Here is a 16,880-nt window from a genome sequence, read left to right as displayed (position 1 = left end):
AACACACAGGCCCCAAGCTGGTGGGGATGCAGAAGGCCCAGGAGGCACCCAAAGCACCACGTGTGAGCGTAGGCCTGAGATGCAGGGACCCATGAGGTGTGTCTTTTGAGGACCCAGGCCTGAGGGGAACAGCAGACTTGAATGCCCTCGGGAGGACTCGCTGGCAAAGGTGACCACCCCTCCCCCCACAAGGTGTAGAATTCGATCAGTAGAATTAGGGCTGCTGCTGCGAGGACTCTAAAAGGGATCTTTGTAGAACCCACTCAAGGCGATCCTTAAGTAGCAGATGTCACAAAAGATGGCTCTAAACATTATTTGCAGGACTTCCCTGGTGGCACAGTGGTTAAGAATCCGCCTGCCAATGTGGGTGACAGGGGTTCGAGCCCTGGCCAGGAAGATCCCACGTGCCGCGGAGCAGCTAAGCCCGTGCACCACAACTACTGAGCCTGTGCTCTAGAGCCCACAAGCCACAACTACTGAACCCGTGAGCCACAACTACTGAGCCCGTGAGCCACAACTACTGAGACTGTGCTCTCGAGCCCGCGAGCCACAACTACTGAGCCTGCGAGCCACAATTACTAAAGCCTGTGCGCCTAGAGCCCATGCTCCGCAACGAGAAAAGCCACTGCGATGAGAAGCCCACGCACCGCAACGAAGAGTAGCCCCCGCTCGCTGCAACTAGAGAAAGCCCACGCACAGCAACAAAGGGCCGATGCAGCCAAAATAATAATAAATAAATAAACAAACGTTATTTGGAAAAATAAAAGGACAAAAAATGAAAGCATATTTGGGGGAAACAGATTTGAATACATGAAAACCTCACAGACATGGGAGGGTCCCATCTCTGCATCTCCGCAGCTCAGGGAGCAGAAACGGGACCAGACGGCTGCTTCAGGCATTTGTTACACTGATGTGGACTGTGTGTGTGTTCATGCGTGTGGCTGCAGTATTAAGGACCCAAACTGTGTGTGACGAGAGGGAGCCGGCATATGGAAGAGGGATACTTAGAGATGACAGAAATGTCACAGTGCTTGAAAGTGTGTGTGAGCATGCGAGTGTGTACGCGCGGGTGTGCGAGTGGGCACGTGTGCTCCAGGTGCACCCACAGGATTGGGGCCAGATCAGGTGAGACCCTTCATGCCACACTAGGAGGTTGGAACTTCTCCTGTGATTAATGGAGAGTTTTCTGCCAGTTTTCAAAGATCTATATCCAGAAAGTACCCAGTCTTGGTAATGGGAATATTTCTCACACTCTGTGTGTCTTTGAACATTTTTACATAAGCCCCCGGGAGACCTTGGGCGAGTCTAATTGCAGCGGGTGGAGCCCCCTGTGCAGAGGCGAACTCCCCACATGGGGCTCAGTTCTGCAGAGCAAATTCGTTGAGAGGATGCTTCAAAAAGGGCACCTGATCAGCGGCCCCCAGGGCAGCCCTGCCCCGCCCCACTGAGATAGCTGAGGAGACAGCATGCAGCGGGGAGGGGCCCAGCGCCACAGGACCAGCCGTGGCCCCCTTGGGGAGGAGGACGGGCCTTGCAGAACCCAACGGGATCCTGTTGAGGGAAGCTCCACCTCCCAGGGGTTGAGCAGATCCAAGCAGCACCTACTGTGTGCCAGGCTCTGGGCTGGGCACTGAGGCACCATGGGGAGAAACGCAAGACATGCTCTTTGCAAAACTGTGGCCGAGCGCTGGGGTCACCGAGAAAACTACTGAAGTCTGTTAGACCACAGGTATGGGCACCACGGATGCACACGGGCTTCCCCCACGCTCGCGGAAGGGACCAGCGAGAAGCAGAAATTTAGAAGGTCCCAGCCCGGTCTCCCCCCGAGCCGGACACTGTACCTGAGTCTTTCAATGCAGCGGTCCAAGCTGTCGGTCACTTCCATCAGCCAGCCTTGCTTGTGGCGTTTCATGAGGGCCGCCCCATCCACCTGGGACCACGAGGCACGGGTGTAGATCACCCCCTTTCCCAACAGAGCCAGGCAGACCCTACAAGCTGCTGTCAGTACTGACTCCCCCTCCTGCCTCGCATCAGCAAACCTGGATTTCGCTTAGGGTGACGCTATGCTCGGCCCCAGGGGATGAACCACATCCTACCTAATCACAACTGCCCTCCCACCGCTTCCAGCCTCCCTGGCGGATGAGAACGCCCGTTTGATCCCATACTGACTGCTGAAGTAAAAGAAGCAGTTTCTAAGGCGTTATTTTCCTGCTAAAATGGAGTCAGCCACAGCTGGCACTTCCCCTGTGCCCTGCCTTGGATGTAGATGTGATGGCTGGGGCTGGGCAGCCACCGTGTGTGCACAAGGAAGCCCAAGAGAAGCTGGAGATGTTGACCCTGACGTGGAGCTGCTGAGCCAACGCCAGCCCTGCTGGCTATGTGAGAAAAGTAAAACCCTCTGTGTCAGCTGCTCTCGTCGGGTTTTCCATCACCTGCAGCCAGGTGGGCTCCTAACAAGTACACCTGTGCGTGTCACAGGCTTACTGTCAGCCAAGTGCGGATCCCACGGGCGCGTGCCCCCATGCTTTCCTCCCGGCTGCCCCTTCTCTTCCGCTCCCTGCCCCTCTTCCTGCCGGAGGAACTCAGAGCCAGAGGGAAGGTTCCTGCGCTCTCCCCGGCTCTCCCCCACCGACCGACCGACCGCTCTGTCCAATATGGGGGAGCCTGGCTCACTTATTCACAGGCTGTACTCCAGGGCCCCAGGGCAAGGGAAGCCAGGCCTCAGGGGGGCAGTTTCACGGCAGAGTGTAGGCAGGCACTGGCCCTGGCAGGTGACGGGCACTTGGAAGGCAGGGGCGTTCGCTGCCCTGGGGACCCAGGCTGGGAGGCTTGGGGGGTGAGGGCGAGAAAAGAGGGGGCAGGCGGGGGTGGGGGGCTCTGGAGGGGGGGCAGGGAGGCGCTCCCGCCAGCTCACCTCTGCAATCACGCCGACGCAGCCCACGATGACGGCGGCTTTGGCCTGAGCCCCACTCATTCCGCCGAGCCCGGAGGTGACAAAGACCTTCCCGGCCAGGTCCTGGACGCCCAGGTACCGCCGCCCGGCATTCAGCACGGTGAGCTGCAGGGCGAGGACTCGGGTTCACGATCTACGCCAGCTTGTCCACCCCCAGGCCCGTGGGCGGGCGTGGCCCGTCTCTCACCACTGTGCCGTGGACGATGCCCTGGGGACCAATGTAGCAGTAACTGCCCGCTGTCATCTGGCCGTACCTGCCCAGAGGGGGAAGCGGGGTGAGCCGGTGCCTGGCGCCCCACTTCACAGGGCCTGAAACGCACTGTCATCACCCCAAGTGCAGCACTACCTTCTCCTTCAGAGACAAAAGAAAGCTATAGAAAAGGCCACAGCCCCCCGTTTCTGGTCCCCCTCAGACCTTTCACAGACAGGCTTCATTCTCTTAAAAACTGTAGTCAAATCACCGGGGAACATTTAGCCACGTGGACAAGAGCTGACGTGACCCGGCACCTCCAGGTGAGGACGAGTCACCACGCCTTCCTGTGGTGGCCAAACCTGGGGGAGCTGAGCCGCTCCTGCAGGAGGAGACCCGGGGCCGGGGGAACACAGAGCGGAAAGGGCCGCGGCCTCCCGGCAACACCCCGAATCCGGACAGTCTGCGGGATTCTGGTCCCGGGATGTGCAGACGCCCTCACCGGGGCCGGGGAGGGGAGCTCTGCCACCCGTCGGGACACCTAGACTCGCGTGCGGCACGCAGGGCAGAGGCCAGCAAGTGGCGTTAGTGCTGTGTGGGCGATCATTGCTGTTTACATAAGTGGCCTCGTTCTGTAGGCACTGTTTCTGGGTCTGTGTTTCCCCCACACACAAGGCCTGTACGGGCCTTTCCACGTCAGCACCCGCAGACCTTCCGTGGCTCCACAGTCAACCCCACCAGAGGGCACAGGATGTCCCCTCTCCCTGTCGGTCAGCCGGGTGGCTCGGCTGGGCCACAGGACAAGGCCGCGGTAAGCGACCTCCCTGGCCCTGCCGTGCCCTCCAGGGTAGAATCCAGGAACGGGGTGCCAGAGCACCGTGCAAACATTTAAGATACTAAGAGACAGCGCCACACTCCAGAGTGCCTCACCAGCAGGGCGCCAGCGCCACACTCCAGAGTGCCTCACCAGCGGGGCACCAGCGCCACACTCCAGAGTGCCTCACCAGCAGGGCGCCGGCACTCCTGTTTGCATCCTATGACACTTATCCAACAGTTGAGTTTTTGGCAATGTGATGGGAAATTTTGCTGTTGCCTTAGAATTACTCTTCCCTGAGGACCACTGAGGTCAGGAGACCCTCGAGGCTGCTGTCCCCCAGCCACTTTCTGGACCTTCTCTCCTCTGGGTCAGGGTGGATCCTGATTCTCGCAGATCTGAACGCCAAGCCTGTCCCATAACTGGGACAAAGCACTGGACCATGTAGAAACTCTGCTTCCTCCTCCAAAAAATGGGGAGTCATGACCTGTGCCTTGCGTGTTTGTGTGACTATGACAGGATGTAAGAGAATCGTGCTGATATGATAGACGTCTACCAGGGAGGCGGGTGGAAGCATCCGACCCCGCCACAGGGCGCGCTCCCTGGTGGCCGCCACCCATGGCGCCTTTACAGGTAGGATCCGAGCTCCCAGGTGGCCCAGGGACACGCGGCAGGGCTGGGAAGCGATTCGGAGGCCTTCTGATTCCATCCCTCGTCGCACCTGATCCACTGCTGCTGCTCCTGCAGTTCACTCTTGGGGGTAAAATCATGGGGTCAGAGTTGTCTCCATCTGGGGCTTTGACCGCAGTCACTGGATGTGGCCCTCCCGCACCCCAGCCTTGCCGTACAGACCTTGACACCCCAGCCTGTGGCTGCCTGTTCCCCCACGTACCCCCACCACGGAGGGGACCAGCTCCACTTTTGTCAGCCTGCTGGTGAAAAGGTTTGCCCTGGTCAGCGGTTCTCAGATTCCTTATCCAGGCAACCCCTTCCCACCTCTGTGGTGATTTGCATCTTCTCTTTGGTCAACTGCTCGCGGCACCTGGGGTCAGCACTCAGGGGCAGCCAGACCAGGTCTGACTCTGCAGCTCTGCCCCTTTAAACTTCTCTCCGGAGCCCGCAGGACAGCAGCACAGGGGCTGGTCCATGGCCACACGCAGGAGGCCGACCAGACACCGACCGTCCCTCTGCTCCCACTGGTACAGAAGAGGTCGTCAGGCCTCATAACAAATAATAGTAACAGCAACTTATTATATAATAACAGTAACTACTTATGACGAAGGACAAAGGTAATTGGGTTTCTGAGCCTCAGTTTCTTCCTCCACAAAATGGGTTAATAAGGGCCCCTAGCTCGGAGGCTTCTGTAAATCCTAGAACAAGTGGCGGCGACCATGATTACAATCATTCATGGGCTCTCAGCCTGAGGCCCAGCGGGGTGGTTAGGACGCCAGCGCCCCGCTCCCAGAGACCCACAAGCACGTGCAGATCAGGGCTGTCCTGTCGCATTCCTTACATCCCCAGAACACTGGGAACAACCCAAACCAGGTGGCAAGTGAGCTGAATAAATAACAGCGCAACTGAGCACTGCCGGTGAAACCCAGCAAGTCAGCCCGAATCCCGAGGAGGGGCCAGGTGCGGAGGGCGTGGCCCCTGGCTGTCGGGTCACCCCCGCCGAGCGCCCGCACACACACGGGATGTCGGGCAGGACACAGGAGACGCTGTGAATTGGGGCGTCCGGGCGGGAGGAGGTTCCCTTCTCGCTGTGGCTCCTTCTACAACGTCTGGGGGAACACCTCCCATTGGAGCGTTAATGTGACAGCGCGCTCAGGGGCTGCACAGACACACGTGTCCTCAGAGCTCACAGAACGGAGCACGTGACGTGTGCGTTTGCGCATTCGTGACATGTAAATTTCACTTCAAGACCAAGAAAACTGCGGGGACTTCCCTGGCGGTCCAGTGGCTAAGACTCCATGCTCCCGATGCAGGGGTCCCAGTTGGATCCCTGGTCAGGGAACTAGATCCCACACGCATGCCGCAACTAAGAAGCCCGCATGCTGCCACTAAGAAAGTCTGCATGCTGCAACTAAAGGTCCCACATGCTGCAACTAAGACCCAACGCAGCCAAATAAATAAATAAACATTAAAAAAAGAAAAAAAATGATGGACAAATACTGAAATCCAGGCAACAATATTTGCAGCTTACTCTGAGACGCATCAAAAAAATGATCGTGGATATAGGGATGCGTAGACAGACAGATAGGCGCTCACGTGAGTTTAGTAGCCTATTAATCCCAGAATCTTGGTGTTCCCTATTAATCCTGTCAATTTTCTGTATGTTTGAAACCGATAGTAAATTGTTGCAAAAGTAGGATTCAAACGGTAGGTTCACTTGCTCACACCTGTATGAAAACTGTAGGCATATCTATGAAAACTAGCAGAAAATACATAAATGCGAAACCGTGCTGTAGAGCTTTGACTGCGAGGGCTTTGCAAAGTTGTAGTTACTGTTGCTGCGTTGCTTCCTAATAAAGCCTGGCGAAGGCCGTAACATAAGCTGAAACAGTACTTACATGGTAACCCCCATGGCAAAGAGCTTCTCGTACTCCATCCTGGAGGAGTAGTTGGGAATGACCTGCACAAGAGGGCTGGGCTGAGGGCTGGGGGCAGCGCCGTGCCCTTGGGGACGATGGCTCGGCGGGTGTGCGGGCACCTGGCCCTCCCTTCTGCCCTGGGACCCACCATCCCGTTGGTGATGACCAGCCTCGGGGCCCCGGGGCTGCTGGGGAAGAGGCCCAGGGGGTGTCCACTATACATGACCAGCGTCTGCTCCTCTGTCATCTGGGACAAGTAGGACATGGTCAGCCAGAACTGCGGGGAGAGCGAAACACGGGGGCTCTGTGAGCGGGGGCCCTGCACCAGCCCCAAGCCCCCCCCCCCACCCAGGCCCTAGCCGTCCTGCCCGGAGCCCTCTACCCTCCAGTGGCTCTCCCTCAGCACCTCCGACGTCCCCAAGTAGCCTCCAGGGCTGGGATCTCAGGCATCGGGGAGGCAGAGCCCGAGTCCTGAGCCTGGTCTGTAACGTGCTTCCAGGCCAGAGGACGTGGGGGAAGAAAGGCCTGGGGTCAGGGCGGGGCCAGGCCACACAGTCCAGCGTACCTGAGCCCAGTTGCTGAACACCTGCCCGTTTCCTCCGTAGGTCACGAGCTCCTGGGGAAACTGGGGAGGACACGATGCTGTCTGAGATGGGGGCCTGGAAGGGAGGCCCCTGCCTGCGCCGGGCTCAGGGGCCAGGTGGCCGATGGCCCCCGAAGGACGAGTGGGGGGCAGGGGAGGAGCCAGAAGGGGCAAGGCCCGGGGACAGTGGCCCACCCGTGACCGGGTAAGTGCTCAGCCTGGGGTGAGCGTCAGAGCTGGGTCTGAGGAAGCTTCCGCCACCACCTGGAGCGGTCACATCCTAGGACCCTTTCACCCTCCAGTAAAATACTCAGGGACCCCCGAAGCCTAACCTTCCTTGAATACGGGTGTCAGAGGTACGGACTGGCGCTCGAGGACGCCGGGAAGGGCACGCGTAGCCACTGAGCACTTGAGCCACAGCCCGTCTGACAAGCTCTAGGGGTAAAATACACCCCTGGTTTCAAAGACTCAGCAGGAGAAAAACACTACAGAATATTTACATTGATGGTCACATGTTAAATGATAATATTTTGCATATATTGGGACAAACTACAGTATTAAATCTGTTTCTTTTCAGTCTGCATGTGGCTATCAGAAAATGTAAAATTACACGTGTGTCTGTTGTACCGACGCTGGTGTCGTGGTGCTGATGCTGCACCGTAGTTACCGAAGATGCAGCTGCTGGGGGCACCCTGGAGAAGGGGATGATGTCCTCTCTGCACGGTCTTCGCGATTTCCCTCAAATCTATCATTCTTTCTGAATAAAAAGCCTGAGAGCATTTCATGCGCTTCTCCCATTCCGTTTCCACTGCTGGTCCCTGGCCCCCGTCTCCTGGCCCTTACCTGGGCCACGGCAGGGTCCAGGTTGTTCATGATCATGTGCATGATAGCTGCAGCCGCTCTCGTCCGGCAGGGGTACTGCTCCACTGGGTAGGCCCTGCAAAGGGGGCGCAGCTGCCAGGCCTGACGATGGGCAGGCACAGGCTTCCTTCCTGCTAAAGCTTGGGCCCAGCCTGGGCTGGGCGCAGAGGGGACAGCAAGCCCTGGCATCCCGCAGAAGGCGCCTTGGAACTCCCAGCAGGAGGTGCTTCCAAACGCCCTCCTGCTTTGTGCCGGGCCCCGCCCACCCAGGCCGCCCTCCGTCCCCAGTGGGCAGGCTCCGACTGGGATAAAGCGGACTGCAAAGCAAAGCTGAGGCCCCTCCTGCAGGTGGACTCGATTCATCCGTCCTTTCCTTCGGGCCATCAGTGCTCCTGGGCACCCATTCTGCAGTGGGCGCCAGGCCAGCAGCCCCAGACAGGAGCGAGGGCAGGTGGCTCCCGCTTTGCGGGGTCATTCCCGACAGTCTGCGCTTCCGGCATTTCCAAGGACGATGGTGCTCAGAGTGTGATGCCCGGGCAGGGGCAGCATCTCCTGGGGACGGTGAGGAAGGCAGATCCTCCTGCCAGGACCTGGCAGCAGCCCCAAGCCCGGCCCGGGGCAGACGCGTCCATGGGCCTCCTAGTGGGAACAGCCTGGACCTCCCCCTCACTGTGTCCTGACCCCCAGCAGGGTCCCTCCAGGGAGCCTCCCACTCTGGGCCCCTGTGAATCTGTGGCCCAGCACTCACTTCATTTCAATGTCGGGGCAGAAGCGGTACATGTAGATGTGCCCATACAGTCGCAGCTCCTGGGCGAACTCGGGGGCCAGCAGCTCCTGGGTGTCCGGGGGGAAGTACCGAAGGGCATTCCTCAGCGCCAGCTGGGGGTGGGGGAAGGGGACAGGGGTGAGGATGGCGGGGGTGTGGGCTCCAAGATCTCCCCACCTGGATTTGCCTCTGTTCCACTCAGAAACCCAGGGCCCTGTCCGGAGACTGCCTGGTTCTCACCCCGGGCCAGCCTACCGTGATGCCTCCTGCAGGAAGCCTTCCCTGACTGCCCTTCCTGCTTCCCTCGGCAGCCCTCGAGTCCCTCCCTCTTCTTGCTCACCGGGGGACCAGGCTGCTTGACCCAAGGCAAGGACCAGAGAGGGGCTGCCCCCGAGGCCTGTGGCTACAGCGGCAGGTGCAGACTCGGGGGGAGGGCAGGCTGACAAGCCAGGCCCGGAGGCTCTCTGTGCAAGTGCGGAGCAGCACCCAGCGTGGCCGGTAGCCTCGGGCGGCACACAGCTCCGGGAGGCCCGGGGCAGTGCCTGGAGCCGGTGACAGGCGCCCAAGAGCAGGAAGAAGCGTCTAAGGCTTCTCATCGCACACCGTGGAGAGCGGCGCGACTCCTGCCCCCGTCAGCCTTCTCCAGACGGCCCTCGTGCTCCTGTCCGGCCCCTTCCCTTCCTGCTGCCCCAGCCCCCGTGCCAGCTGCCTCCCTGGGAGCCCCCTCCTCGAAGCCCCAGTCCAGGCGCCCGTGCTTGGGGGCCCGCCTTGACCGTGCGGTCTTGACTCTCAGCACCTCCACGCTTCTCTCCCACAGGCTCTGCGTCTTCGGACGCTTCACCATTGGCTCCTTGCCTCCCATCAGTCTCGCTGAGCTCAAGCAGGGCCAGGGTCCCGGCGGACCCTTCACAGCGCTCCCCCTCCCACCACCCAGCAGGAGCCTGCGGCTGGGGGCACGGGGTGACGACCCTGTGTTGGGGCGGACGTCGAGGCCACGCCTTCAACCAGTTGACCCTGGAGAACGAACTGCTTTGGGGGCGTGACGAGGGCCTGGTGTGAATGCATTCATTCGACACACATCCACCGAGGGGGAGGCAGTGTGAGCCTCAGAGAAGACGGGTGGGCAGAGGTGACGGGAGAAGAGCCTACGGCCCCGGCCTGGGCCCTGAGGACACCAGCACGTGGGCAGGCAGGGCGCAGGGCCAGCCCGGGAGACAGAGAGCCGGGACCCGGCCAGGAGGACAGCCTGCCCCGTGCGCCCTGAGGTCCAGCACCGCGTGACAAGGGTGTCACTGGGGGCCTGGGGGCACGTGGGGTGGGAGGAGAGAGGAGGGGGAGGGCGGTTCAGGAGGAAGCCGAGGGCAAGAAGGGCAACGAGGGGAACTTCGGCTCAGGAGTGACGGGGACTTGACAGGGTTCGCACAGCGAGTCCCTCTCTAAGGTCCACGTGGAATAAAGCATGTAATCCCTGCTCTCTTGGAAAAATCGAAAGGCGGCTAGAAATACGTCCACAGGCGGTGCTCAGACTCCAGCGGCTTGAGAATCGCGCAGAGGGTCAGGTACATCGGAGGGCTGGGCCCGCCCGCAGTGTCTCTGACTCACGTCTCTGACGGGATCCCAGCTGCTGCCGCTGGTCCGGGACCCCCGGGGAGGCACGAGCGAGCTGCACGCAGCAGCAGGGCGGGAGGGGAAGAGGCTGGCGTGGGGAGGGCATGCTGCAGCAGGCCAGGGACACGGCTTCAAGGGCAGGCAGGGCTAGGCGTGCGCCAGAGCTCAGGAGGGCTGGGCTCTTCAGGGTCGTGCCCGTCGCCTCGGCCTGGGCCTCTGGGGTCCACGTTACACCTCGACGCAGAGGTTGGGTGGTTTTTTCTATCAGTGTACAGCTTCCAATCAGAGCTTGCCAAGAGAAACTGAACATTTACAGAAAAGTTTCAAAAGCAACGCGTCACACACACACGCTCCACGGGACGCGTGACCTTACTACACGGGCCCTAATACCTCCTACCCAACTGTAGCTTCTTTTATTTCATTTTCTAACGAATACTGGTTCCGACCCCCTAAGCCCCCTTCCCAGCTGCTGGGCTATTGCTCCCTGTGGACAATTTCCATCTCAGGATTTGCTGAATTTCTCTTTCTCCCTGAAATTCAGAAAACTAGCCTGGATATGTCTTCATGGGGACTATTGTACGTTGGGGTTTCTTTTGGTTCTTTCAACGATAAACTGTCTTTGTATCTGAAATTTCACATTTCTACTAGTTCAGCAAAGTTGTCTTCTGTTACACTTTTGCTCAATAGCTTTATCTTCTGTGTCTGAATTTACATAACAGGCCTGCAGTGACTATTCCTTGAGTGAAAAAATTTAAAAAGCAGCAGCTCTGCTGGCCTGGATTCAATACCCCAAGCTCTGAATGGGGGCAGTTCTCGGGGTCAGGACGAGAAAATGCAACTCGGACAGGCGTGTGACCTGCCCCCCGGGGGGATGAGGGCAGCCTCAGCAGAGGAGGCCCCATGAGGACAGGCCAGGTGGAGAGACGGGACGGTTTCCCAATGAGCTCGGAAAGGCAGGCACAGCTGCCTCCCGGGCCCTGCTAAGCACCGGCCGGACCAGCCCGGGAGGCCGCCCGTCTGTTTCTGCATCTCTCGGGGCGCCAGCTTGGCCGTGTTGCTGGAAGGACTAATGAGATAACACGCACGGCCCAGCACACAGTGCAGCGCCGCGCCCTCCTGTTCCTGTAAAGACACCCAAGCCAGAGCCGGGGGCATTTCTTGCTTCTCCCCCTCCCCAGCTTTGCAGCTTCCTTGTTAAAAAGTCTTCAGTTTACTTCAAATGCTGCCAGGAAGGGCCCGTGGGGGCCATACTTGGGGATTCACCCCCGGGGTCAGCTGGCGCTCATGCCGCACTGCTTCCACCTCAGCTCCACGGCAAGTCTGCCCCGGAGGGTCTGCTGTGTAGTACGTGGAATTTCACAGGTGAGATTGTGGCCCGTTAATCATAGAATGCAGTTACCAGTGGGCTCTTACTGGCAAAATCAGAAGCATCTAACGCACATAAACTGGACAGAATTCCAGAGACCTCCATCTCCCCGACCTTGACCTCAAAGGCATAAGAAGCGGACAAGCTCAGTGGCCTGTACCCTTAGGGTCATGGGATTATTTCATAAAAGTCCCGTGTTCAGCCACTGGGCTGGAAAATTCTGGGTGCCTGATGGGATGGGGGACAGAATTATGGCCCCCAACGATGTCCACACCCTATTCCCCGGGAATATGTCACGTTACATGGCGAAAGAGACTTTGCAGATGTGATGACGGAAGGATTTTGAGATGTGAGATGGTCCTGCCTCTCCAGGTCAGCCCTAGTAACTACGAGCGTCCTTCTGAGAGGAGAGGGAGGCTCAGAGTAAGGAAGAGGGACTTCAATGTGCTGTGCTGCCAGCTTTGAGGACAGAGGATGGGCCCAGGAGCCCGGGAACGCAGGCGCCTCTGGAGGCTGGAAAATGACGCGGCAGGGCTGGTGCTCCAGGAGGCTCTGAGGGGAGAATCCCTGCCCTGTCTCTTCCAGCCAGCACACCTCACCTCTCTGAACGTCAGCCTCCTGTTCTGTAAAAGGAGCAGATGGCCCCCACCTCACAGGGCTGCTCGCCCGGCACCTGGCACACACGGGCCACTGGGGGGCCAGCTGCCAGGACGACCGTCTGCACACTCATGGCCTCCACGCCGGGCCCCTGTCCACCTGCCCCGCTAGGAGCTCTGCACCAGCCCTCGCTCTCTGTGGGCACATGCCAAGCAGCAACTCACACTCCGGCTCTGAGACCTTCATGGGCTTCTGACACACTGCACACTGGTGGGCATCCAGGCCCCCCAGTAGTCAGGCTGGGCCTGGCTCTTGAGGTCGGCACCCAGCCTGGGCCTGCGCGGGGCCTCGTCCAGCCCAGCCTACTTTGCACAGGCCCGTCTCTGCATCTCCACTCACCGCCTCCTTCTGTCCCAGATGCCTCGCCTCTCAGATCTCCAAGTCTGGGAACCTTGCCTCTGGTGCCAAGACCACCTCCTCCAAGAAGTTTTCCTAGGTTTCTCCTGCCCGCTGAATTCTTAGAGGGTGCTGGTTCGGGCGCTTAGCACACGGTCTTGTTCACTCATTCAACAAACAGCTCTGGCATCACTGAAGACCCGGAAGTGAGCCCCACAGAACCCCGCCCTCAAGAAGCTGAGGAGTATGGTCAGCAGTGGGGGGAGGTCTTCAGACGTGGCAGCTCAGGTCCAGCACAGCCCCTGAGGGTGGGGCACGCTTTGGGGAAATACCGGTAAGAGAAGCTGCACGTGGGGGAGCGGGGATGCCGAGGACGTTTCTAATGGGATGTGACGAGACCCTCCCTCTGCACTACAGTCCCACAGGGACTGAAACGCGACAGCCAGACCATCCTCTGCGTTTCAAGAGAAATCCACTTAAAGAAGAACGAAGAGTGGAGCATGTCTTTGTTCATCCAAACCACGAAAAACAACAACAGTTCAAACCATGGGGCAGCTCCAAACGCACCCACAAGGAACAGCCTCAAAAGAAAGCTTCCACTTACGCTTTTAAGAAGGATGGACACACACACCTTGTGCGCACACAGAAAGCGTCTGGAAGGAGACACCAAAAGATTAGGAAACGTTATAATATTTGACTTATCTCTTAAAACTACCTTTAAAAGCTTATGTCAAAATTCAAAGGGACGTTTAAATAAAACAGAAAACCAGCCAGAGGAAAACGTAAAGCCGGCCGCGGAGGAAGCCGTCCCTGGGGCTGGGCCTGTCCAGGAGCAGCTCTCGTGTCCTCTCGCAGGTCCCGGCAGGGAGTGGACGCGTGGGCCCTCCAACACCCACCGCTCCCCCGACCCGGATGGCGTCCTACACTTCAGTCCAGCCGGGACCCTGTGGACCGCAGTCCGCCCAGAGCCCGCCCACAGGCTAAGGGCTCAGCCCCACGACGGCCCGCTTCAGACGCCAATTACACGCCCCACTTCAGACGCCAATTACACGCCCCACTGTCGCCTGTGCTCCTGACCAACCAGCTAGGAATGGGGAGCCCACGCCCCTCCTCAGGTTTAAAAATTCGCCAGAATGGCTCACAGAACTCAGGGGAACACGTTCGCCGGTTCATTACACAACAAAGGATGTGACGAAGGGTACAGGTGAGCAGCAACCCTCGGCGGGGGCGGGGGAAGGGGCAGGCGCCCGCCGCACCTCCACGTGTTCACAAACCCAGACACTGCCAACCCCGTAGCTGGGGGATCTGGTAGGCGTGGGCATGATGTATCATTAACTCCATTCCCGGCCCCTCACGGTGACATGCGACCACGGCTTGGTCTCTCTGGTGACCAGCCCCGACCAGGAACCCCGGAGTGGCCTCCTACCGCCCAGGGAATTGCAGCAGAACCCGGGTCAAAGACCAAAGAGCAGCAGGAAGGGGGAGGGGCACAGAGCCATACGCCTCTTTCTCCTTGTCCCCCAGGACCAGCAGGCTGCAGGCTCCCCACGCCTCGGACACCCACACCGAAGATTCAGCCCCTTCCACAGCTCAGACTCCCCAGACCGCATGCCACCCCACTCCAAGGGCCCGCGCCCTTCAGCTGCTCCCATCACCGCCCATCAGGGTGTCCCCTGGGATGCGCAGGCGGCAGAGCCCTCTGGGTCCCCACGCCAAAGGTCGAGGCATTGGCGCCCAGCAGGAAGGTGACCAGGGTGGAAACTCTAAAGTCCGCCTGATCCCCCGGCAGCCCCTCCAGTTTGCACGCCCTGTGCCCCCCCTCCCACGGCCGCCCCGCGAGGGCGGCAGCCTCTGTCCGGGTGGCGGGACTCCTCTTTTAATCTCTGCGCTTACTTGTACTTGCTACTTTCCCCCAGGGTTCCTGAGGTTGTCAAGCCATCCTCAGTAAAGGAAAACAGGAGAAAGCTCTTTTTCGGCCTCATTCCAGCCGCCTGCGCACACCTGTGTGTCATGGCCAGGAGGGGGGCACCTGGTGGCTCACGCTCCGGAAGCTGGGGCGGGACTTGCAGTCCGGCTCCTGCGCTCACTTCGCCTTCCTGGGCTGGAGGCGGCCACAGGCCCCCGCTTGCTGGCTGGGTGATCGTGAGCCCCAGGGTCCCTCCCCATCAGTAAATGGGGGCCGGACTCCTACCCCCCAGGGCGGCCACTGGGCAAAGAATGAGGGATATCGGGTGTGAAGCAGTCTGGCACACACGGCTCAGAGCAGGACGTGGGCATGCCCAGCCGGTGCACCCAGAGGGCAAACGGCCCTGCAGGAGGGGGCCCGGCCTCTTACCTGCTCCTCAGCGGGGCTGAGGCCGGGGGTCCTGACCGGGGCGTGGGGCAGCCCGGCCCGGCGTCCCCGGTTCTCTGGGAGAGGCCGCAAGGGCAGGCCGGAGCACAGCGCCTGGAGGCTGGACATGTCTGGCGGACGCGAGGCGGAGGCCCACTCTGCGGGGGCCGCGGAGGGACCGGGCAGTCGAGGTCCGGCTGGGCGGGGTCCTCTGGCCCCAGGCCCACCCCCTCCAGCCCCTCATTGGCCCCCGGGCCTCCGGAAGGAGCCGTGCGCAGGTCGGAGGTCGGAGGGTCACGGCCCCAGGCTGGCGCCCGCAGTGTTGACCTGGGGGCGGTGTCCTGGGACAGGCAGGCTCCGTGCCAGGGACGCCTGGCTGAGGGTTCCTTTGTCCTTTTAGTGGGGTGCTGGCCCTGAGGGGTGTGTCTTCCAGGACACAGCATGGGGAGCGCTCTCGTGTTCGGGTTTGTCTCATGGGGGAGTTACACCCGGCAGGCGACGTGGGGTTTGTGTCTTGATGATGGGGGGCCCGTGACACTGGCCCAGCACAGATGTGGTGGCCCTCGTATCCCTCCTCCCTGCCCCCTGGGTGACAGGGGTGGCGGGAGCCCGGCCAGCGGCAGCTACACCCTCCTCAGCCCCCACTGGGGTGCGGGCCGCCCCACTCCTTCCCAGGCTCTCAGCGAGCCCCATCCCACGAGCGCCCCTGTGGGAAGGTGCTGCTTCTTCGCCCCGCACTCCGGGTGGGGTGGCTGAGGCCCAGGGGCCGCTAGAATCCCGGGGGCCCCGGGGAGGCAGCACGCCTGGCTGTGGACCCAGCTCAGCTGCGGGCCGGCCCTGCGGCCTCACGCAAGGGGTGGGAGGCACGCAGCCACCAGGTGGGTGCCCGGCGTGGGGCCTGCGCTTGGCATGAGAGCAGGACGGCTGACGCCTCCGGAGGGTTACTCCTCGGAGCACCGCACGTCATCCGGGGCACCCTGTGCCCTCACCGGCCTGCGGGGCCCACTGTCCCGTTTCATAGGTGTGGAAACTGCCCAAGGCCACACAGCTAGTCCTGGTGGAGCTGGGATCTGGGCCCCTGGAGCCGAGGGGTCTGGCTCCAGCCGCCCCTCGGCCTCCCAGATCTCCGGCCGGGCGGCGAGCGTACTCTTGTGTCCAGGTGGCGGGGAGGCTGCCTCGTAGGGTGAGCAGCAGACACGCACGCAGGCTCGCAGCCGTCCATCCAACGCTCTCTCCGACACCAGGGACCGGGCAGTGTCCTGGCCCGGCACCGCTACGGGCACTGGGGACAGGCCCCTGCCTGGGCCTGCAGGTCACGCAGCTGTGACCACCAGCAGCCGGTACCTGCACCTCCCGCTCAGAGGGGGGTTGGAAGGGCTGGAGAATCGCCAGCCCCCTCCCCATCTGCTGGGGAGCAGCTCTCCGCCAGCAACAGCGGTGGGCAAATACCCCAGCGCCCTCGCCGCGGCAGGGCATGGGTGGAGGCAGCAGCTCTGGGGAGCCCCTGGCAGGAGTGGGCTGAGCTGCCCCACGGGTACCCCCATCCCATGCCCCCAACGGACAGGCTGTACCGAGACCTCCACTCAGGATTTGCTTCTGGGCGAGGGCTCAAGAGAAGCCACAAATCTAACACTTTTTGTGAAATCTCATTTTTAAATGTTGGCAACCAATTAAAAACATTTTCTGCTGTCCTGAACCGAAGCGGGGACTGTATCCGTGTCCTGGTTGTGACCTCGGGTTACAGACAGCAGGACGCTACCACGGGGGAACAGGGCACCCGGGTCTCTCTTACTATTTCTTACAACTGCACCTGAATCTACAAG

At 60.5% G+C, this 16,880-nt stretch overlaps 1 protein-coding gene across 1 annotated transcript in view; it reads right to left on the bottom strand.

The window, feature by feature from the left end:
- UROC1 (urocanate hydratase 1) overlaps positions 1 to 15,189 on the bottom strand; it is a 31,913-nt gene extending 16,724 nt beyond the window's left edge. Inside the window, exons 1-9 of the mRNA XM_079934853.1 lie at positions 15,061 to 15,189; positions 8,741 to 8,871; positions 7,975 to 8,068; positions 7,114 to 7,173; positions 6,697 to 6,825; positions 6,528 to 6,589; positions 3,141 to 3,207; positions 2,915 to 3,058; positions 1,842 to 1,930 (exon numbers count right to left, since the gene is read on the bottom strand). Coding sequence (XP_079790979.1) covers positions 1,842 to 1,930; positions 2,915 to 3,058; positions 3,141 to 3,207; positions 6,528 to 6,589; positions 6,697 to 6,825; positions 7,114 to 7,173; positions 7,975 to 8,068; positions 8,741 to 8,871; positions 15,061 to 15,186 — 902 coding nt within the window. The 5' untranslated portion in view covers positions 15,187 to 15,189. The remainder of the gene's footprint in view (positions 1 to 1,841; positions 1,931 to 2,914; positions 3,059 to 3,140; positions 3,208 to 6,527; positions 6,590 to 6,696; positions 6,826 to 7,113; positions 7,174 to 7,974; positions 8,069 to 8,740; positions 8,872 to 15,060) is intronic.
- Positions 15,190 to 16,880: the final 1,691 nt, after the last annotated feature.

This window comes from Stenella coeruleoalba, assembly GCF_951394435.1.
Source record: "Stenella coeruleoalba genome assembly, chromosome: 10".
In the NCBI taxonomy this organism is placed as follows: Eukaryota; Metazoa; Chordata; class Mammalia; order Artiodactyla; family Delphinidae; genus Stenella; species Stenella coeruleoalba.
Note: the sequence above shows the minus strand (reverse complement) of the source record. Positions and strands in the feature narration are given on the sequence as shown.